This window comes from Zingiber officinale, chromosome 2A (assembly GCF_018446385.1).
Source record: "Zingiber officinale cultivar Zhangliang chromosome 2A, Zo_v1.1, whole genome shotgun sequence".
NCBI classification, from domain to species: domain Eukaryota; kingdom Viridiplantae; phylum Streptophyta; class Magnoliopsida; order Zingiberales; family Zingiberaceae; genus Zingiber; species Zingiber officinale.
The window spans coordinates 35,492,738-35,518,149 of NC_055988.1; the positions used below are offsets into that span (position 1 = coordinate 35,492,738).

The following is a 25,412-nucleotide window of genomic DNA, read 5'->3' on the forward strand; positions in this document are numbered from 1 at the left end:
TGTCCGTCAAGGGTAATCATTACATACCAGTGAGATGTGCGAAGGCGGAGGTTCCTAAACGAAAAGATGCCCTCATAACCAATAGTAGCCTGACAGATGTCCTTCGCTACAAGACAAAACCCATGTGTAAAGGCGGAGGTTCCTAAACAAGAAGATGCCTTCACGACCAATAGCAGCACGACAGGTGTCCGGGATATATGACAAAGCCCAGCGTCTAACGTTTTCTGACAGGGTTGCAGATTCTGGAAGCAAGGCGGGTGCATAAAAAGGAGGGGATTCCTCGTACGCGGGTACGCTCTCTCGTCACTTTTTCCACAACTTTTCATTTTCAGTCATTTTTTTCGGTTCTCTGCTTTTTCTGGGGAAAAAAGACTTGACTTGAGCGTCGGAGGGCCTGATCCGGGGACTTTTTCCCTGGGTTCTGGTCTCTAACGTGAGGAGGGAGATCGTCTGAGTGTGTGCAGGATCCTGCAGCATCGTCAGCCGCCCGTGGGAGTCGAATCACCCACGACTTTCCGTCAATAACCAGGCCGTCGCGACCAGCATTCGTCCGACTCAGCTTTCGGACAGGATCAATATATATATATAAATAAAAAAAATAAAATAATAAACAAAAAGTTTTATATATATATATATATATATGTATATATATGTATGTATCGTATTAATAATATAATATTATCATTATTAAATCAAGGGTAATATGGTAAAATATTACATTAGGTTATGTACTAAAACCTCCAAACAAACAGAATTTTACTAGATTACCTAAATTGAACCAAACAACCAATGATTATGTTTCATTTCTTATAATCTTGATTATGTGATTACTTGATAATCACATAACTAAAATTATATATCATAACTTGAATCAAACGTACCCTAAATATAGTGATACATAGGCTAATAAAGGTTAGGATAATTAACCACAACTGTTGGGCGATTATTTTAAAATCTATTTAAATTTTGTGAACTATATTTTAGAATTTATTTAAATTTAAAAATTATAAAATAGGTTTTCATTAGACTTTCTTCCTATACAATCTCGGTAATCATAAAATGAACCGTGCCGGTCTAACAGGAGGCCCGTTACCGGATAAGGATTTTGAGACGACGTCCGTTAGAAGCATTCGCTGGCCATCGGCTGCGAACAAAGCAGCAGCTGCAGGCCGTGGATAACACCGAGCAGTGAGCTTCCGCTGGCCGCGCTCAACGGAGTGCGATAATGGTGGCGGTGCTGACATTGACGCCTGCCACGGGTACGCGAAGCCATCGCTTCCATCCTCTCCTCCTTTTCAACTCCAAGCTTCCTCCCCCCTTCCTTTTCCCTAAAAATGCTTCCTTTAGCGGTGGACGCCTTGTGTCCGCCTCTTTCTGCGGCACTCTTGCCGCCGCCGCCGCCGCCTCGTCCTCCTCCCCCGACCCCCGATCTTCCAAGGAGACAGACGTCGAGCTGCTGCTCCACGACAAACCCTATCCTATCCCCGTCCCCGAAGAAGAGGAGCCTGCCCCGGCACGCCCCGACCCCGAGGAGGCTTTGGCCCCCTTCTTGAAGTTCTTCAAATCAAGGGATCCTTCGGAGGAGTACAACACTATTACAGTGGAAGAGAGAGATGGCAAGACTGTCGAGGAGGAGGAGAAGGAGACAGTGAGCGTCCAGTACTACGACCCCAAGCCTGGGGACCTTGTGGTGGGCGTTGTCGTATCGGGTAACGATAAAAGGCTCGATGTTAATGTTGGGGCTGATATGCTCGGGACGATGCTGACCAAGGAGGTGCTGCCTCTGTACGAAGCGGAGCTACCCTACCTTCTATGTGATCGGCATGAGGACGTTTCTGAATTTGCGGTGCCAGGGAAAATGGGAGTTCTCAGCGACGAGGAAGCGTTCAGTGGAGGGAAGGCACCTGGGAAGGCCATCGTTGACGTTGGAACTATTCTCTTTGCAGAGGTCCTTGGTCGAACACTTAGCGGACGCCCTCTCCTGTCCACAAGGAGGATGTTCCGACGGGTAGCATGGCACCGAGTGAGGCAGGTTCTCTACCCTCTCTTTCTGAACCTTTCAATTTACTAATTATTTGGCAATAGGATTCATGTGATCACAAGCTACTTACCAAGACGAAGGACCTTCTTTTTGTTCTGCTCAAGCTGAAATCCTCTCGTATCACTGTCGACCATTAGGTTCACTCCTTTTGATATCTTTTGCTTGTCCACTTAATGTTTACATGTTCATACCGTTCCTATTGCAACTTTTAGTATGTCTGACCTCTGTCTAGCCTTTGCACATATAGTTGGACTACTTTCTCTACTGAAAGGTTTGAACAGGTATCTATTTCAAGTGTCGTCTAACAAAATGATCTTCCAAAAAGTCTATATCACTTGTCTCAGAAAGATTTTCCTCTGCATCTACTGTAATTATATTAGCATTGATCAATATTCAAAGATATGCATCTAGCAAACATCAAATCAAACAAGGGAGTGGCAGAGTTTATAAGAAGAATTTACGATTCAATAGTGATATTTGGTCCTTTTAAACATAATGACTGGATCAAAGAAATTTAAAATACATAGGGATTTCACTTTCTGTGGTATCCCGTGTAAAAACACTCTCAATAGTATTTTTGTAAACAAAAAAATCAGTTCTCAAATATATTAGTTTCTGCAAGTTGTGGATCAAGTCTTAAGAGAATATTAAAATCAGCACATTTTATTCCTCAATGAGAAAAAGGCATCTCATGGTAAGTAGTTGCTACAATGGTAAGGTTTTAAATATAGTTGCAAGCACTAGGCATCGAGTCATTGCCGAATGCCTAGGTAGTCACTAAAATTGCAAGGTTTTAAAAGGGGGTTGCAAGAACTAGGCTTTGGCTCATTGCCAAGCAGTTTGGTGGAGGCGTTGGAGGTTGATATTAAGAATTAAAACAAATAGATGTATAATTTGACATTTAAAATGACTTAACAATGCATGAATTGAAAACAACTTTGCGATCATAAGTAACTGATAATTGATACACATTACAACAACAAAATACATCATATTTCACATTACAACAACAACAAAACCACAAAACACAATAAAACATATAAGTACATACAATGTATATCCAATCATACAAGTTGCATATAATCATAAAGTTTATTGCAAGAAAATACACAACAAATTAACAATATAACATAAAAATCCAATTAGTTCATAATTACTGTCATGCTATTATGTTAAATTTTAGAACAATATCAAAATATGGACAAAAGCTACAATCGAGTGCATAAGTCTAGTCCTCTATAGAAGGAGAAAAACTATAAAAAATATCTCATTAAATTCTCTAGCACTAGTGGTATCTTGTGACTTTGATGAATAGAGCCTTCTTATTCTTGTGATTCTTTAATTTTGCATAAGCTAGATCATTCATTTTCATCATATCTACTGCATTCCTTTTTATTTCTCTGAATTTATAAGAAATATCCATTTATTGATACTAATTTATTTACCACAAAAATACTCACGATGTAAACACTTTGACTTTGTTAAGGTAGTCGTTAAACTTAATCTTTCAAACACACACTAATTTCTCTCATGCTCGGAAGAGTTACATGTTTGGCTAAGAATCTTGATTGCCATTTTTTACAAGTTGAGAGTGCTTCTCACGGAGGTGTATGTTATGCTAAGAATCTTAATTATCATTTTTTGCAAGTGGAGAGTGCTTGTTCAAAATATTGACTATCAATTTAAACTAATAGACAATATTAGTAAAATTCTAAAATTTATTCAAAAGGACTTACTAACTTACCAAATGATATTTCTCTGTCTACCCCACGCAATCTTTCCCTAGGCAACGATACATGCCACTGTCTACCCCACGCAGTCTTTCCCTAATCTCTTTTGTTCTCAATAATGTATTTCAAGAAACTTATACCTAATTCACAATTTCATATAACACTTTTGCCCTTCTATCTATGAATTATTCATAATAGTGTAGCCTCTTCCTGACATCCCTATAGGCTTACAAATTTGTTTAATTTTTAATATTCTTTTTTAATTAAAAGGTTATCAAACTCATAAGAAGTTAAACCTTTGCACTCCGAATCATATTAATCGATTGCCAATACCGTGATGGGTAGATATTTTAAGTTGGCTATATGAAATAGAGTACCTACTTCATCAAACCATCGAACAATATACTAGTTAACTCTCATTATTCCTTATTTATCACTTATGCTATTGTGCCTCAATGAACCTCGAAATGCCACTGTTTTTAAGATCATTAATGGCGAATCAATCTATTTATCCTTTAGATTTTTTTTTGACTACCTATTTTTTTTTTTGTCTCTCTTTATCAAGAAATCATAGATTGAGGTGCCGAGCCATGCTAGTTGGCATGGGTCAAAATTATCATTTTGCTCGCTGACTATTATTGGATACTTTGCACTAGAGTGGTGACTCACGATGGAAATAGAGAGAGAGATAGACTCGTGACAAAAAAGGGAGTGAGAGAAGATATATTGATGAAGAGAAGAGTATGTCGGAAAGAATATGTGAAAAGCGACACATAGTGAGTGTGGAAGTGACACCTTGGATAGAATGTGTGATAGGTAGTTAGCATGATGGGCACGACGATGAGCGGCGGGCAATACGAGTGTGGGTGTGTCTGTTTGGGGGGGGGGGGGGTCAAAGAGGCGATGAGTGCATTGAGAGAGAAAAAGTAATTAAATATAATTCAAACTTTTTAAAATACCACTATCCTAATTACATGTGTTTAGAACAAACTATCTTGCATATAAACTTACTAGGGAGAGAGAGGGAGAGAGGTTCGTGGCAACAACAAGGAGGGAGAGAAGAGAGATGGAGGAAGAGAAGAGTATCTTGGAAAGAACATGTGATAAGTGATAGACATGGTGGGTGTGGCAACGGTACCTTGGAAAGAATGTGCGATTAGTCAACATGATGAGCACCACAACGAGTTGCAAGCAATATGAGTCAGGGAGGGGAGAGAGTGAGCAAAGATGAGATAGTGCATAGAGAGAAAAATCTAATTTTTTAAATACCTCTATCTTAGTTACATATGTTTAAATCAAAATAAATCTAAAGCAACCCTAGTTTGAATTCACTTGATCACAATCATCATGTCTATTCGATAGCTCCAACCATCCCTAAATTAATATCCACTCGACCCTAAAATTAAAATATTTATTTTATTTGGCTTAATTAGTTATTTAAAAATTTATAACAACAATCAAGTTTTATCCCACTAGGTGAGGTCAATTATATGTGCCATTGGGCTCTATCCCCTACTATATTTTTATTTATATTTAAATAATTTATATTTTATTTTATTATTGCTAACCAAAACTTTTTTATTCCTCATTTGATGTACACGTTCGTCATAATTCCACATCGCTTAACTAGTACATGTATTGGTCGTTTAAGTACTTGACTTTCTTATCCTGTCAATGACTTTCTTATCCTGTCAATTCTTATATGTCTGCAAATTTACCTTAATATTTTTTATCTCTACAACTCTCATCTTTTGCTCATGCTCGAGTCATAGTCTAATGTTCAATTCTATATAATATAGTAGGTTTGACTGTCATTTTGTAAAAATTTTCTTTAAGTTTTAGAAGTACTTTACGATCACAAAAAACCATCTAATGCTCTCTTCCATTTCAACCATTCCGTTTGTATTTTATATAAGATATTTCTTTTAATCTCTCAATCCTTTTGCAAAAATGATCCTAAATCCTTAAAATTATCAATTACATATATTTATTAATATAGGAAATTGTCTCATTACATCTAATATTGTCAAACTTAAATTTCATATATTCTGTCTTTACTCTATTAAACCTAAAAGCTTTCACTTCTAGCATTTTTGAAAAAAATTAAATGCAAAAATTTTAATAAGATAAAATTTGGTATCTAACATCAACAAAGTGTTTTTTACATGTTCTAATTTTGTTACGTAAAAAGAGATTGAGAGAGGTTGTGTGAGCAAGCTATTAGAAAACTAAGATTCGATGAGATCATGTCTAGCTTCTCTTTATTTGATTAACAAAATATAAGTAATTTTTTCACTATTATAAATTTATTTGATTGGACTATCATTAAAAATATAAGGTGATTGCGATAGGTATGCACTCTATTTTTTATTTGCTTTAATATTTTTAGTCACGTGGAAAAAATAAAATAAAAATCAAACAATAACAATTTGAATTATTTGATTGCATTTAAGAGAGTTTTATTTAAGTTGTATGAAACAAAATACATTAAACAATATTTAATGCTTACTTTTTATTAAATATTTATGAATAAATTTTAAATATAATTATATATAACAACAGCAACCAAGTCTTTTCTCACTAGGTGGGGTTCGCTATATGAATACTTTTACGCCATTGAGCTTTATATCCAACTATATCATCATCTATACTTAAATAAATTTTATTTTATTTTATTATTGCTAACTAATTCTTTTTTGATCTTTCTCGTTTGATATGCGTATTTGTCATAGTTTCACATCTAATTGGAGCATTTATTGGTCGTCTAAGTATATGCCCTTATCATCTTAAACGTGTCTCTCGAAGTTTTCCCTAATAGATGTAATTTCGACGTTCTCTCTAATACTCTCATTTCTTATTTTGTCCATTCTCATATATTCACACATCCACCTTAACATCCTCATTTTTGCAAGTCTCATTTTTTATTGTGCACGAGTTATAGCCTAACATTCAGTTTCATATAACATAATAAGTCTAACTGCGATTTTATAGAATTTTCTTTTAAATTTTAGAGGTACTTTACGATCACATAAAACACCTGACGCTCTCCTCTATTTTAATCATCTTGCTTGTATTCTATGTAAGATATCTCTCTCAATCCCTCTATCGTTTTGTAAAATTGATCCTAAATATTTAAAGCTCTCAGTTCTAGGCAACCCATTATCTCCTATCTTAACAATTATCTCATTATGTCTAATATTGCTAAACTTAAACTCCATATATTTTTATTATTCTACTAAACCTAAAACCTTTCTCTTCTAGTGTTTCCCGCTAAGATTCTAGTTTAGTATTTACTCTTTCACATGCTTCATCTACCAAAATAATATCGTCTATAGATAACATATACCACAGTATTGTATCTTGAATGTACACAATGAGTTGTAGGATCGGTGCACACGTGAGAGGGGGTGAATCATGTGACTTTTGAAAACTTTCTTTTTGGGGTTTTGAAAACGAGTACGCAACGAAAAACTACAAACAAAAATAGAATACAACCACAAGAACTCGAGAAGCTACTTGGTTTGGAGCCTTCAACGACTCCTACTCCAAGACCCATGATCTCTCGGATCGTATGGACGGGTAATCTATTAAAAATCTCTTTTAGAACCGTTGGGAGAGAGAATCGAATACACATACGAGAAATGGGAAAGTGTAACAGCTTATACTTTCCTTTTGCAAGTAATAAAGATGTACAGGAATGTTAAATTGTTACCAACACTTAAAGAAGTAGTCTGAACGGGCTCGTGTGTCGGTATCAGTCTACTGGCATCGGTCGGATGCGTAGTAGAAATAGCGCACCAATGCTGCTTGAACTTCTCTTGTAAAGAGTGTTGAGGGTGCCTCCAAGCTCATTGGAGGCGCCTCCAATGTGAAGTTTAATCCTATAAATTTCGGTCGCGATAAACAGTGTGAACTTCGGCTTCTACTGATGTGAAGGCGTCTTCCATGCTCCTCAAGGCGCCTACGAAGCACTCTGAGGGGCCTCCAACACTCTCTAGGGCGCTTCCATGACCCCTTTGAGGTGCCTTGACATTGTTCATATGAGACTTAACTTAGTTTTGCTCATGCAAAAACATGTTAGGCTAATAGAAAAATATTTAATCTGCAAAACAAAGTTAGCACAATTTATATAAGTATTATTAATTAGATCCCGTCTTCCTGAGACCGGGATTTAGTCACAGTCTCACTCTAGGTTTCCAAAATAGACCCAAAGTGAATCTGCGCCTAAGGGCCCTAAATGAGACTCGTCCTCACTAGACACTCTCCTCTAGTGACTTACCACGCAGAATCGCTTGACTTCCTTTCGGCCTACTAGGTCTTTCCGCTAGTTGTCAGGTTTGCAGACCCAACTAGATTTCAGCCCACTGTTAGGTCCCGTGGATCTAGTCGGACTTCCCGCTAGATATCAAGTCACTTTTTAACTTATCTGGACTTCTACATTAGCTGTCAGGCCCCGCGGATCCAGTCGGACTTCCCGCCAAATATTGGGTTACTTCTTAATTTATATGGACTTTTACACAGGTCTCGTGGACCAGCCGGACTTCTCGCCAGATATCAGGTCACTCCTTGATCTATCTGGACTTCTACACCAGCTATCAGGTCCTCTAGATTTAGCTGAATTTCAGCTTGGTGTCAGACCCATCAAGTCTTGCACACTTGGTAGAAACGTTAGATCATACAACATCTAACTTTAATCCGTTTGTTATTCATGAAAACTTAGGTTTGATCATTGGTGCCAACTGCACCAACAAGTTTGTTCATAATTAGTGTAAAAAGATAGGGACTTAGAGCTAATCCTTAATGTAACCCTATCTTTATTGGAAATTCTTTAATTACTTTGCCTGAAGTCTTTGTCTTGGTTGTTACATCCTCGGACATATCCTTAATTAGTTCAATATATATATATAATACGCTAACACCTCTCTTTTTTAGAATTCTCTATATAATTTCTCTTAGACTCTATTATAAGTTTTTTCTAAGTCAATGAATACCATGTGTAGATCTTGATTTTGCTTCCGATATTTTTCAATTAATTGTCTAAGAAGATATATATAGCTTCTATTGTTGACCTTCCCGGCATGAGCCCAAATTGATTTTCGGTCACCGTGGTTCCCTTAATCTTTTTTCTATTACTTTTCCTCAAATTTTATAGTATGACTCGTTAGTTTAATACCCCTATAGTTTACACAATTTTGTACGTCTCCCTTGTTCTTATATAAGGGAACTAGAGTACTTATCTTCTATTGATCAGATATATTTTCATTTTCAATATCATGTTAAATAATTTTATAAGTCATTCAATATCTTGTTTCCCTAGGCACTTTCATATCTCTATTGGAATATTATCTGGTCTAATGGCTTGCCCATTGTGCATTCCATTTAAAGTTTGTTCTACTTTTGAAGTTTGAATTCTATGATAAAAATTTAAATTTTTATGCTTATTTGACCTACTTATATTACCTAAACCTTCATTAAAAAGTTAATGAAAATATCTCTTCTACCGCTCTTTTATTTCTTCATCGTTTACTAGTACCCTATTACATTTATCTTTAATACATTTTATTTGGATAAGAACTCTTGTCTTTCTTTCTCTTATTTTAGATAATCTATAAATGCCTCTTTCCCCTTCTTTTGTATCTAATTTTTGATATAATCATTTAAAAATTTTATTTTTTGCTTCATTTACTATTTTTTAGTTTCTTTCTTGGCTATTGTATATTTTTTTAGGTTTTTCTCGTTCTGACAAATATATAATTCCTTATAAGTTACTTATTTTTTCTTTATTTTCTCTTGTACTTTCTCATTTTACCAAGATTTCTTACTTGTGCATGTCTCTTTGACTCATCGAGTGCACTTTTAGCTATTATTTTCAATTTTGATACTATTTTATCCCATGTCATATTAAAGTCACCGTATATTTCACCTAATGCTTCTACTGTCTCCTTAAATTTATTTTGCTTCCCATCCTTTAACTTCCATCACTTAATTCTAGGAGTTGTATATATTTTCTTTGACACTATGTTTGAGGCTTATATCCAACACTACGAATCTATGTTGAGTAATTAAGTTTTCTCTAGGGATGATTTTATAATCTTTACATATCTTTCTATCATTTTTCCTAACTATAGGAAAGTAAATTTGCGATTTATTATTCTCATTTTTAAACGTGACTAAGTGATCTTCTCTTTTCTTAAAAATCGTATTAGCTAATATAAGGTCATATGCTATTGCAAAAATTTAATGTAGTTTTCTCTTCCTTATTTCTCGTTCCAAACCCATAATCCTCATATATCCTCTCATATTCCTCATTTCCACTCCGACATATTTATTTAGATCACCTCCTATTAAAATCATTTCATTTGGCGAAATATTTTATAATATTTCATCTAAGTCGTTCTAAAATCTTGATTTGATAGTTTTATCTAATCCTACATGCGGTGCATATATGCTAATTATGTTTATAGTTTCTTTCGCTACTATTATCTTAAGAGTTATAATTCTATCATCTTTTCTAATTACTCCTACAATTTCGTACTTTAACAAACTATCTACGATAATACTCACTCTATTTCTTGCTTTACTCTTTCCAGTGTACCATAACTTAAAACCTGAGTTCTCTATCATCTTTGCCAACTCACCTACCCATTTTGTCTTTTGTACACACAAAATACTAATTCTTCTTCTAATCATTATATGTTATCAGTGTGAGTTTCTATGTTCTATATTCCAAATCTTAGATTATTAGTTTTCCTATCATATTTATTTTATATATATATATATATATTCATTTTAAATAAAATTATATGCTTAAAAATGAAACTTTCTTTAGCCTTCAATATGAAATTGTTCCTATGTTACAGAATCCAAAAGCAAAGCATGCCTCATATCATAGAGGATGAAGAAAACCTTTATTTTCTTGTTGCTCATTCTAGCCTTTCACATGCAAAAGTTTTATAGTTTATAAGTGTAAATCATTATAAAATGAAAAGAAGAAATTTACATATGAATAAAACAAGGGTAGTTCGGTACACAAAGCTCTTGCCAATGCGGAGTCCTGGGTTGGCAAAGTCCCGGGGGAGGGTTAGATTAGTTAGGTCTATTATATGCAATCTTACCTGCATTACAAGAGGCTGTTCGTGACTTGAACCTGAGACCATAAAGTTACACGAAAATAGTTTTATTGATGCACCAATGCTCTCCTTCTAAATTTACAAATAAATAAAGTTAAAATTTAAAATTTAATTGATAGTAAACATTTTTATCTTTGAGGTTATTAAATTAATCAGCAAATATATAAACATAATAATAAAGATGCATTATCTATTAACAATCTAATTAGTTATTATGTAAACAATTAATTACAATAAAGAATTAATCAAAAGTTACAACTTATATGCGATAGTTATTATTAATAATTTAGTTAAAAAGAGAATTAAAATCATATTGGTACGATATGAGTTAAAGACTGAAACTCCAACGTAACTCAAAATTCTAAACCTTTCTAGAAATATCAACCTTTCTTAACTTGTCATTCTTTCTAGGAATATCAACCTTTCTTCTTCAGGTAACATTACTTGTAATTCTTTTTTCATTGTCTCAATAGATTCAATGAAAATCTTCTTAGCTTCATAGGCTACTTTTTAATAATTCGCAATAATACTGTAAATATGAGTTAGATGTTGCTCTATAGAGTTGTTTAGCTTTCTTCCCTCAAAATTTACACATTGTGGTTTAGAATTATTCTTGGAGGGAGATATCCATAATTCTAGGTAGGACCGGTCCAGCTAGGTGGTTTACTATAATCAGATCAAGAATATTGTGCTAAAGTTGATTTCATACCTCACTTGACTAAACAGTAAACAAGAAAACATAGTCAAAGACTTTTTTATTGGATTCAAAACTATCAGACGACATCAAATAAAAGCTACTTAAGCAATGCAACAAGTTAAGGAAGATGAACAAATTATACTTCACTATGATGAAGAAAAATACATCATGATTTTATCAATGCCCGCCAACAACATAATCAAATTTAGCCCAATTCACTTGGTTGATTGCCATATTTTATTCACTTGCACGGCTCACTATTTAACCAAGTTTTTACATCCACATTATACCATGGATAATAATATCACAAGTAGTATTGACTGAATACCCAAATAAGATGTTTATTATGCCGATGCCATGAAAGTTTAGAGCCAAACCGACGCCACCACAATACATATATAGGGCTGATGCTTTTGATTGAGTCTTTAGGATGACACCTTGATTCCACTAGGATTTGACACAGGTATGCATTTTAGGCCGACACTCTTATGCACATACATTCAGATTTAAGTGCATATAAAAAATTAAATATGCCTCCCATACTGTCCAATTATACCCACCTATAAGAATTGGATTTACCCTTCTCTCCCTTTTGTTCCACAATTTCCTTGCAACAATAAGTTCTACAATAATATTTCTAGATCAAGATAATTGCATCAACACGTGTGATTTCATTCAGAGTTTAATCACTCACGGTGTTCAAGCTACCAAAAGCCCTTTAGTTGCTTAAAAGCGTATTTCCCTCTCTTAGGCAATCCTATGAATACATTGTGTTTTATCTTTCAACATTACAAACGCCAACTTCTTCCCTTTAGCAATTCATGAAATTCAACAAAGGGTTCATAATACCTCTACTGGCATAAAAGCTTAAGCATAGATGAACGTTGAAACCCTAGGCTTATCCTTGTCTTGCCAACCCCCAAGAGAGAGAGAGAAGAGGGAGTCTTCCACCATTCCTAGTGTCTTTCCTTTAGTGATCTCCACAATTCTGTAGAAGGATCAGTTTTGGGAATTGGGAAGAGGAAGAGATAAGACAGAGAAATAAGAGAGGAGTTTGACACCATGGGGTGTCATCAGTTCCTCTTGGTTTACCCCACCCCACCTCATTAATTAGAAGAATAATAATTTCCCTTAATCTTACTCCACTTGCAAAATAACCTTGAATAGTCCCTTAATATATAGAAATTTCCCATTAAATTCCACCTAAGTCTTCCAAAAAGGGTTTAAGTCATACCCAACTTGGCTTGACCAAACAAACCTGCATGTAGTGTCAAAGTCGGTCATCTATCACCCTATGTGGAACGCTTCTCAATGAGGTAACACCCCGCAACACACACACACAATCATCCTAGTGCTAACATGTTCCCAAATCATGCTAAAAACATTATTTCATTTAAATTATAGAATTTTTCTGGGAAATTACTCTCTCTCTCTATATATATATATTTGTGAACACGCTTGAAACATTTTATGAGCGTTAGGCGGAGAAGTCACATTCGAATTCCACCTAGGTGGCCCCTAGACTGGATTTTAGAAAATTGAAAATTTGGATTTGTCCTATTAAGGAGTAGTTTTACTGTTATATATATATATTCCATTTATTGATTTTCTACTCGGAAATCACAGAAAAATTTAATGGAGGTATATTCATGCCACATTACTTCCCATAAGGTTTTACTTGGAATTCATTTTCTACTTGAAAAATTTATTCATTTAATTGATACCCTGCTTGATAATGCTCGATGCATTATCCATGCTCTACCTTGAAAATTTTTCTACTTGGAATTCATTTTTCCATAAGATAATTTAATGATGGATGCATTCATACAGCATTTGCTACCTTGAAGGATTAAATAGACTGGTATCTTGAAGCTAGAAAAGCATAAGCTGGTTTAGTGTGGCACAACCATTTGTTTGTGGGCTCTCTTTCTTTATCAACCATACTCCTATTGGGGTAGTATTACTTGTTCAAAGTTAGGTTTAGAGGATATAAATCAATGCGGAAAGTTCTTTATATCCTGACTATTTTTTTTGCCATGTGAATAGATAAAGCAACTAAATGAGCCAATTGAAATTAAAATATTTGAATGGAACACAGGTGGCCTACTAACCAGAATCGAGGTAAATTTGTTCATTTAGTTGATTACAGATTACTTATTATACTTGTCCGTGATATCCAATTCATTTCCAGGGCCTGCGAGCATTCCTACCAAAAGCTGAGTTGATGACCAAGATAAAGAATTTCACAGATTTAAAAGAAAATGTAACTGACTCTTATTCTGGATTTTTAGTTCCTAAGATTATCTCTGCATCTTTTCAGAAACTGTTTATATTACTGGATGATAATGCATCCCTACATATCTCTTTCTACATGTATGTTCTATTGAGTTTCTACCTTTCCTGTAAGAGGGACACAAAGTGAGAAAGGATATTCATAAGGGAGAGGAAGTGGGTGGAAGAGAAAGAATTGTTATTTCAGTATTTTTTTATTTTTCAAAAAATATAAATATAAAATTAATTTAAGGTAGATGTTAAAAGGTAATAATTTTAATTCTATTCTACATGCAGTTTGTTTTCACCTGACATTTTTGATGGATTTTGAGAGGATCAATTCTTTTCATGATTCTCTCTTTCCATTTCTCTCCAAAATCAGGAGATAGTGGTCCCCACCTCACCTTTTCTCACCCTCTCTTCTTCCTCTTCCATCCACTGTAAGAAGCACAACCTTATGCCCTCATATGTGTTGTATATGGGGTTTTATCCATTCTACTGCTCTATAATGGTTTTTTTTCATATAGTGGCCTATTTTACATGGAACGGGCTTCTTCTAGAGAACTTGATAATGCACATTTTGTGATGCTTCCTTGCTTTATATTGGACCATGTTTAGCTGTTGATTATATGCTTATGTAGGTTTCTTGTCTTTCTTTCTCTATTCAGGTTGGCCGCAAGATGTATGTGTGCATTACCAGGATTAATGAAGCAACTAATGACTTGATTATTAGTGAGAGAGAAGCCTGGGTTAGTTGATTGTTAGTTTGTCATAGTTCTATTTTCATTTAATTTTTGTTCCATTTTGCCACAAGTTAAATGACCCTTTATCATTTGCATGCTTTTTATCTCAAAATAATTTATCAAATCTGTATAGCAGTTATAATTGGGTAAGTACTATCCACATTGAAATTTTTGTATTTTCTTAGATGTTAGGGTGCAGTTGAATTCCCTACAGTGTCTCTTTGGAAGTAGGCCTTTTCTCTTAGAAGTCAAGTAAAGATTGTTTTGCAATCCTATTCCCTATTTCATTCTCTTCCCTTGTATTTTTTATGATTTGTGGATCTATCTTCTTTTATAGGACATGATGAACCTGAAAGAAGGAACTCTTTTGGAAGGAACTGTAAGGAAAATTCTTCCATATGGAGCACAGATTAGATTAGGTGACACAAACCGAAGGTACATGCATCTTTGTCCTTTGTAAATTTTGAAATCTAGGATCTTGTTGTATGATACATGTGTGTAGTTTGCAAGCATGCTTCTATACAGCTTGTATACATCCCAGATATTCATGTCTACAATGTATCATCAAGTCATCTTGTTATGAATAAAATTTAGCTTACCGAATCTTACTTATAGTCCAAATATTGCGTAGCATTGGATTGAAAAATAAGCAGCTCAAGCCATAGTTTGCAATTGCATATCTAATGTTGTCGAATTGAAATTCAAATCATGAATCCTTTCGGTGATTTTGTGAATCGTGAATGGTAAGGTTCATATTAATAACTTTAAAAAAAAATACTACACAAGAATTTCTTAGAATATTCTTTTTGACACAATATGATTAATATATTTTGATAAACCAAACACTAAGCAATGAACTGAAAGCTAAAAACACAAATAGACACCATCAGTTAGTAATCAGTTAACGCTATAGACCTTGAGGAAAAGAGTCTTGGTTCATGAAATCTTGTTTGTTAACAGACGATGGATGCATGACATCTCTGGCGTAATGGCCACGAACTTCCCTGACGATCTGAGATTTATCCCACAATGTCCTTATGGCCTGTGTACCTACATTTACGCCCCTCTATATCCGTGGGATTGGCAATAGGGGGCCACTAAGGTAGCAGATCTATCTTTTTTTATAAGTCGTTAACAGAGTGGCTAGCTAGGCTTAACAGAAAAATGACAAACTAGATGACCATATACCTTGATCTGTGAAGGCTATAGTTATTGCTCTCTTTGCCATTTTAGAAGATGGACAATAACATCATGTTATAAGTCTATCGAATCTAAATAATTTTCAACAGATCCAATGTGAAAGCAATATGATTAATCAGCAAAGGATTTTGTTCAATAGACCTTTGGCTTTTAAATTTCAAAGTTCGAGGAACATGTTGCATTAAATGATAGTTACTAAACTAATCAAGGATAAAGATGTATTGTTAAATTAATATCACCAAATCCAAAATATCTCTAGTAATTATCCATATAAAAAAATATCAAAAATGACATCTGTACCGGCCGCCTCCTCTCCAATTGAGACGTCATGATTCATCTAGAATAACTATATCTTCCTCTCTAGCTTCTTGCTCACTAGTGGCTTCCTTAATTTTCTCCTTTCCTTTCTTTTTATATTTACTCCTTTTCATTTGATATTTACATTTATATTTCTTGGACCTAAAATAGTGAAAGAAGAATATATAAATGTAAAGATTAAAAGTATCAAACATCCTCGTGAGTTGTAACTAGTAAATTCTTAAATTATATACTATTCATATATTACTTTTTCCTTCTTTGAAGATGCTCTCTTCTCTGCATTAAAATACTTTTAAACATCTATCTCCATAAAACATCATTTGGAAAACAATGTTCCTTAGTCTGAAACTAACCCACACACCATCGTTTCTGTATCCAACAAACAAATTGGATAATGTGAATCTTCATTCTCTTGACATATTTATTTTTGTCTCAACTCTAATTGAAAATTGTAATTCACAAATACAAGTGCATCCAATCGATGTTGTTCTTAGTTGTTTTAAAATAGATATTCTCAATTGTGCTCCAATTCCTTCTGTACCCCCGTAGCACATATTAAGTTTGGAACACGGATAAAAAGGCTTTATATCTTAAAACATTCCAACCACCATAGGTTTTCCACCATTAAACTGTAGAAGAAACAAATTTGATCATAAACAATAAAATAATTGTACCAAATCATAAAATAGTTTTACATATATGGTTGATTTTTATCTATTGTTGCTACTGTAATACTTGTGTCAAACATCCCTTCGCTTCTCTTGAGTTTCTAGATTTGTTCATCCACCTTTATTCTAATCTAAAATTTTCTCTATTGTCCTGTTCTAACTTCCACATTATAAGTAAAATTTGGATCAAATGTAACATGCAACATTAAATTTTAAAGTATGTTACATCTTGTTATCATTAATCAAAACTTATAGCGGAACTAGAATAACTTAAATTAAAATTTACCGAGGATTTAGATAGTAGGCTATTGCATTGGTTCTATGAACTTGTAAATCCAATCTAGTGTCAATAGTTTTCCAAATGTGTTGATATATACTCAATTCCATTAAAGTTTTTTCTAGTTCACTCTTTGGCTCTATCCTAACTTCAAAAATATAGCCCATAACTACCTTCACACCACCATCCACAAGAAGCACTCTCACAAGTGGATTCACACATTTCAAGCAAAACTTTAATTGACTTTCAAATAGTGAATCACATAATACCATGTCTTGTACTTTCTTCCCTTATAATTACCTTGCAAAAAGAACTCGTAGCCATAACACAAGGTCTTGTACTTTCTTCCTTTATAATTACCTTGCAAAAAGAACTTGCAACCCATAATTTAGAGACAAAATGGATCTAATTGCAGTTTTATTCTCCAACATTGTTTTCAGCGTCAAGTATGCTGTAGATAATCTGTTTATTGTAGATTGATAAATAAACACTTTGATCTGCTTTGCCTTTGCTATATATCATAAAACAGTGACACATGGTAACCAAAAAAAGTTGTGAGCAAATCTACTCCTGTTCAGATTAATACCAGAATCCATTTTTGGTATGGCGCTACAAGGTTCTAATAGTCCCAAACAATGTCACAGTAGTAGCTGAGAGCATTAAGCATATTCAATTGTTTGGAAACTGAAGTAGGTTGTTGCTAGCTTAAGATAGTCTGAATCTTACAAGGATCAGCCTGTACACCGTGCACTCATAAATTCGTATGATTGTGTCCCAGGTAAGAGATCTTGGCTCACTAGAAAGAGCATCAGAACACTGTAAGAGATTTTGTTGTTGCAAGATAGATAAAGCCAAATGAATTTGGATCAGATGGGTGAGCCATATCTTGTCATAATTTAGGACATCATCCGAGGACATATCAAGACACATAGTTGTCTATTGAACATGAATTGAAATTTTATTCAATTGGTCGGCATAAGGGAAGCATCTTGTTTTGTTGGTTGGCTGACATGCAAGACAAGCTATAGATGGCACCACAACTATGATGACACCTCACACCAATGGTGATGACTTTGTGAGGCTTCAGTGAGGTCTCAAAATGATAATGATTTCAAGTGAGGTCTGCACATGGTTTGCAACGATTGCAACATCTTTGCACATAATTCACAAGGCTTCTGTGTCGTCCTGAGATGACAACAATTTACTTGTCCACGATGAGGGCTGACTTTGCACGCGTAGTGCATGAGGTTCCCACGAAGTCCCTAGACAATGAGCGCTTTCTTCTTCCTCCTGTCCCCCTTCTCTTCTTCCGTTGTTAGAGTTGATTCTTGGTGCTGCTTGAAATGTCATTGGGGGACTCATGAGGCTGAAAGGGACAGAAATTCGAAATGCCCATCATGCCTTCAGAATGCAATTTTCTCCACATCCTCCATTCAAATTTGGTGGATAGCTGATAGCTAGATCTAAGATCCAATTTAGAAAAGTATCTTATGGCAAGAAGTTCATCTAGCAGATTGTCCACCTCCTAAATAGAAAAACTTGTCTTTCGCTCTCACAATGTTAGTTGCTTTATGGTCAACCCAATCTCCAAGAGTATGGGATAAGAAAGGAAATTGCTAGAGTGGATAATTCTTCTTTGTAATATGTCATCAAATTCCACACCTTCCTCCATTTGAATATGGTTGCTGTTGTGATTGCTACCAGTCATGCCTAAGGCTGTCATGATCGCCATCATCAATTATGATGTGGTTATCAATAAGCACCCTTCTTTTTTCAAATGTTCTATTTCAGTCTTTTAACACCACTTTTAAGTCTATGCCAATTGCCATGTAAAACATTTTGATCTTGTCTCTCTGCTTTCTCTAAAGATTCTGATGTAGCATTTGAATTGAGTTTCTTTCCTGGTATAATTGCCTATGTTTTTTTTTTGAAATGTTTTCTAACTGTGTATGACCAGAATACAAGTTGATAAAACACTAAATCTCTTGTTTATTGTTGAGTAATAGCCAAATAGTAATGCAAACTTTATCTATGTGCATATGTTACAAATATTGATTTTTTTTCTGCCATACTGAGTCTAATCGAATGCTCTTTCAATTGCAGTGGATTACTTCATATCTCAAATATTACTCGAGCCCGTGTTGCATCCATAAGTGACATATTAAAAGTGGATGAAAAAGTAAAAGTTCTTGTGGTCAAGTCAATGTTTCCTGACAAAATATCTCTTAGGTATGTTAGTTGATCATTGTTGTTTATAATAAATCATTTATTCCCATTCCAAATTTAAAATCTGCAGCAGGTTTGGCCTTTTTAATCACTTTGGCCTTGTTTGTTTTCTATGGAGATAGAAACGTGGAATGGAAGATAAATAGAAAGAGATAGAAATAAGGTAGAAGAGGAGAAAGAATGATTGTTTTATCGAAGTTTTAATCTTGAAAAATTTTAAATGATAGAAATAATGAAAGATAGGTAATAAATGATTTCAATTTTTTAAAATAATAAAGCCAATTGCACCTGGCTCATGTGCCTCGATCTGGGTAAAAATGTCCCCCAGGGCATAGCTATCATAGGGTAGGTTTACAGAATTGAGCAAGGGTCAAATTTCAGCAAAGATCGAGGAATTACCCTTTTATGTGATTGCTAGCTTCGGTTTCTTGATTTACTCCCTCCCAATGGTATAAGGCAGTCGTGGGCGGGTCGTTAGAGTGACAAATTTCACTTTTTGCAAATCAATTTGGGCAGAAATAAAATGAGAAAGGGAGATAACTTTTCTCCCTTTTTTTATTTCTTTCCCTCCAATTTCTCTCCAAGGAAATGATGCAATTTGGAGTGCTTATCATCTCTCTTCTGCCATTCTTTCCCCAACATCCATCCGACCTAGAAAAACCATATTGAGTGGATAACGTATTTCAACTTTTGACGAAAGACAGCAAGAGGCTGATAACGGTGTTCTCTACAAACATTAGTATTTCTCTGTTTGCACAACATAGAATCATGAAACAATTTTGCTAAATTGATATCTTAGACTAATAATGGATGCTATAGAAAAAGAACACTAATTTTTGCACTGCTGCACTACAAAATCGAAATCTTATATAATTCCACTGTGCTACAAACAGCATTGCAGATCTTGAAAGTGAGTCAGGACTACTACTCTCAGATAAGGAGGTTCTGTTTCTTTATGTTTCTTTAATTGAAAGTTCTTTTGTTCTTTAGTTGTACATATGCTTCCTTTAGCTTCTTCTAATCTACTCTCAAATTATCAGAAAGTATTTTTTGAGGCTGAAAAGATGGCTAAAAAGTATCGAAGAAAACTACCCGTTATTTCTGCAAAGCACAACAAATTAGACTCACTTCAGACTGATTTGCTTCCCTTCGATGATGAAGCTAGATTATATGCAAACTGGAGATGGTTCATATTTCAGCAGCATGCCGAAGTAAATGAAGACAACACTGTTGTGTCAGAATGCTCAAGTTAATGAATATATATTGATATGAAGTCGGAGGTTTGGATATCACATCACATAACTTCCAGGTCAGAAAAAAAGTTTGCCTATCTGTTTATAGTGTTGCAGTAGTGAGTTGAAGAATCATTCTCATAACTCATTTTAAGAATGAGAAAAACCACCCTGCTAATTTTCCTTTTAAGAATATAGGCATCTTGTAACTCAAAACCATTTTGTTTTCATTTTATTCACTATATGTCATACCGACAATGCAAACTGTTCCTATTAGGACCAAAATATTGGTCTTTTCACACATCTTTTGGAGGACTTGAGATTTATGTACTTGTAGGTATGACTCTCGTTTCGTGTCATGAGGTATTTATTTCAATACTCAAAGTTCCTTCTAGTTCAGGTATATTTTTGAACTGCTACCATTCTTGTTGACAGGCTGCCAACTGAGGCAAACTTAAGTGAAGGAGGCAGTGATATTTATGTCATTGTTAATAATACAATGTAATTCTTTGTACTGTGCATACGTGAACACAGCGAAGTGCAAAACAGAATGGGATGATTGCATAAAAAGAACTTTACGATGCTTGATAAAATTATATACGTTCATGATCATATATAAAGAATTTTTTTTGTGATATTGGTCAAATATGTTTCATCCATTTATGGGATCGTTTATCTTTTGTTGTTGTTTGTAATCTCTAAAACATCAAAATTACATGTGTTCACGATCATACACACACATGATGCTTACACACACACACATATATATATATATATATATATATATATATATATATATATATATATATATATATATATATATATATATATATATATATATATATATATGAAACTTTGTTTTTTTTGGTGATGTTATTGTTCAAATATGCATTTTCCAATATTGGGATGATTTTTGTTTGTAATATCTAAAACATCAAAATTATATGCGTTCATGGTGGTAAAAGGTGAATACGCTCCTTTCCAGTGCTCCCGTCAATCCGTTCTAGGGTCAACACGGAGGAGGTAAATCAAATCACGGGTAGTTACTAGTTTTTAGAATAATGACTAGCACATAAGGGAGGTATTTATTTCAGTTTTGTCGAGATTTGAATCCCAGATCTCATGATGATAACACCTCATGCGCTAACCACTAGATCATCCCAAGAGGATAAAATTATATATGTTCATGATCATATATGAAGATTTTTTTTTTTTTTGATGTTATTGTTCCAATGTATTATCCAATTATGAGATGATTTATCTTTTGTTGTTGGTAATCTCTAAAACATCTCTAGCACTTCCTTCGTCTATGATAAGGGTAGCTGTCTATGATAAGGGCAGCTGTTGACGAGTCAATTATGCAAAAATGATAAATCTAGTTGGTTTTAGGTGATCGGTTTAATCTTATAGAATTTTTTCACCGACAATCAGGATAAATCGGGAAGTGTTCACAACGGGCGACCTAGAAGCTAATTATCTGCGTGTTCTATTTGGAAGAATTTTTTTTTTATAAATTTATCATAGTTGGGATCGAACCATCGTTGTGTGAGTGATAACCTAGATGTCTACAGCTACACTAGAGCTCCGGGGACGATGAGTCAATTATGCAGCAAAACTAGATACTCACATAGGAGTCCTCTCAGGTCGGTCTAGTGATTAGTGCATAAAATGCTATTAACTTGAGGTCTAGGGTTTGAATTTTAGTATAGATAAGGTAAATACCTTTTTCATATGCCAATCGCAATTTAAGGATTATTAGTTATTTATGATTTACCTCATTGACTCTAAAATAAATTAATAGGGGTGTTAGGGACTAGTACAATCATTTTTTCTTAGCTAGATACTCACATACGAATACCATAAAGGTTTTATCCTGTGGTCCATGAACTTTGCCTACCATTGATGCGATTCTTTATTGGCAGTCTTCCATGTGGTAAAAAAGATGATTTGTTTGCCTTTAGCGTCTCCGTCAACCCGTCTCTAGGCCAACACGGAGGAGGTAAATCGTGGGTGACTACTAGTCATTAGTGCAGGTGGCAAGACTTGAGGGGGAGGTATACTCGGACATATCGAGTTTCGATCTTAAAATCTCATATAACAATATCCCATATCTTAATCATCATACCACCCTTATCATACCACCCTTAAGAGGACTTCCAGAACCTTGAGATCAAAGACTAGAGTACCTTTTTGGTGAGTAGTACTTAGAATTATAATTTAAAATGATAAAACCAACAAATTCTAACCTTTGTTTCTTTTAATATATATCATCAAATTGTCTATATAAAAGTATCTCAAAAAACTATGGCTCATGGAATTTTTTTTCCCATCCTCTGATCTTATATTTTATTATCCTTTAAGTTAATTGATCTTATATTTTATTTTCCTTTACATAACTTGAAGTTGGAGGGTAAAAATCATCTTAGGGGAGCATAATTATCTTTTATTATAAAATAATGTTCATAGTTCCTCACGTATTGACTTAGTTGGTATCTGCATGAGTTATTATTTCAATAGGTCTTGAGGTTAATTTTTAACGGGTATAAAATACTTCGTTAGGTGACTGTCTTCTCCCATATAAAAGGTCCACTGTGCTAGGATAAATATCTTCAATGATGTATCCTATTTTAAAGACTGAGGCCGCTCTCTACGAACCGTTAGGGTGACAACTTCATCTTTGTGACAAAAGATATCAGATCATGCCTTCATAAATTGATACAGTTGGTATCTATATAAGTGATTACTTTAATAATATCTTACTGGGTACTTGATCTCTCTGTACAAAGGACTACAGTTAGATAAATAAATGTCCTCATAATTTATCTCTTTCTTCCTGAATGAAGCAGGACTTCATCTTTTACTCCTAAAGTTATCCAGTCACATATATATATATATATATATATATATATATATATATATATCAGATCTGAGTATCGCGCGTATGCATATATTTATACTTTTCTAAATGATCACCCTCGAACGTATATATCGTTGTCCTTCACCTGCCATGAAATGACGCCTCAGTAGTGCCTTCGGAAGGCCCGCAGCACCCTCCGTTCCATAGTCAATCTCCTGTGTCACATGCAATTACCATCTGAGCTAGCGTCTGACTACCAACTCCTGAGGGCATCCACAATGCTATAATGTTATAACACTCACCACCTCATCAAAAAGCATGGGGCTCACTGTCACATACTCATTATAACAACATTCTTCTTTCACCCACACCCCTTTTAACATTAACACGGGTCCCACTATCCACTCATTCATCCCTTTTATTAGTTTTTTTAAATAATATTAAAAATTTTATAATTTAAAATGAAAAAAAATATTAAAAAATTAAGAGAGAGGGTGCTCAAAGGTGTTCAAACCTTTGAACACCCTCTCACCTCTCTTTTGTGAGTGGGCATTATAATGTCTACTCACAATGGAGAGGGGGTGTTAAATAGGCATTATAATGCCTATTTAACACCCTATTGAGGATGCTTTGAGCAAAAATAAGTGTGGAATTGGAGGAACTCACCGCGAACATGTTGATTGAATGTCAATCCAATCCGCTAATGAAGTCGATTTGATTTGGTAGTCAATTAAGTCGAATTGATTTGGTAGACAATTCAAGGCGTATGTATTTGCTCACGATTTTTTTTTTTTTGGGGGTTGAGTATATTAAAAAAGAATTTAGTTGATCGAAGAGTGTTGAATTGACTAATTAGCTGATTAAGTTACCGTTTATTTTTTTTAAAAATAAAATAGTTCGAAGCTAATCTTATTCGCTTAAATTGATTGAAATGAATTTGAGTCAATTGGAATGAATTTTAGTTATTAGAATGCAATTTTAGTCACTAAAATCACTGAATAGAATTAATATATAATGATCAAATTGTTAGATTTGATTGACCATTATTTATTTTTAGTCTACTAGAATCATTATTACACCACATAGAATAGTTGGGCAACGTTCATAGTCGAATAATATCATATTTTAGTTGATTAAATTTTGCAATTTTATACAAAAAAAAAAAAAAAAAAAAAACATAGAAGATTGAATCAACAAAAATGACGTTTTGATTGACCCAAATTGTAATTGTCGTCGAAAACCCATCTTTTCAAGCACTTAGAAGCCAAAACTTTCAACCAACAATCCATACTGCGATTCAATTCATCCTACTCCATCTTTTTCGAGCTAAACAACCTTAAAATCTCTCAAAAACCGAGAGCTTCCCCTTCCCCTTCTCAATAGAGAAGAAGACTTCACCGAAAAAAAAGAACATCGTTGGCCATCTTCAGCAAACTCGGCCATCTCTCCAACAATCCTAAAATCTTTATGTCAATTTTCAATCATTTTTCTTTTGCAAATAGATTACTTTTGATTAATTTTTCATTTTAGATCTTTATGTCATTAAATGCATCATTGTAGGTTTAGACGTCGTATTAGGTTAGATGGCTGGGAGGATCCTGAGACATTGTACCTAGCACAGACCCCCCATTTCTCGACAGAGGAATTGAGGCAACAATACAATACGATATATATATGTGTGTGTGTGTGGATTTGTTAAAATACGGACCGCGACCCACACAATTTGATTTTTTAATTTTTTTTTTCATGCACGTTCTCTTCTCTCGTCATGTGTCACTCGTGCTAGCCTCGCCTTCAGTCGGTCGGCCGCCATCCACCGGTTGCCCCACCTCCTCGCGCTCCAGCTGTCCGCCACCCGTAGGCCACACTTCAGCAGCCAGAATCTCGGTCGAAATCAGGTCGCGATCGCGGTTGCTAGCGTGGTGGCCGGATCGCAGCCAAATTTCGGCAGGATTCTGGTTGCAATCCAGTCGAGAACCGGCCGGGGTTTGGCAGCGACCGGATTTCGACCGTAATGGCGCC

General features: G+C 34.6%; 1 protein-coding gene across 1 annotated transcript; it reads left to right on the top strand.

The window, feature by feature from the left end:
• The first annotated feature begins 1,077 nt into the window (after window positions 1-1,077).
• LOC122041026 (protein PIGMENT DEFECTIVE 338, chloroplastic-like) lies at window positions 1,078-20,927 on the top strand. Its single transcript, XM_042600556.1, has 8 exons — window positions 1,078-2,032; window positions 13,645-13,719; window positions 13,790-13,861; window positions 14,538-14,618; window positions 14,950-15,047; window positions 19,179-19,304; window positions 20,195-20,243; window positions 20,342-20,927. Exons 1-8 carry the CDS (start codon window positions 1,226-1,228, stop codon window positions 20,552-20,554), a joined length of 1,521 nt encoding a protein of 506 aa, XP_042456490.1. The 5' UTR covers window positions 1,078-1,225; the 3' UTR covers window positions 20,555-20,927.
• Window positions 20,928-25,412: the final 4,485 nt, after the last annotated feature.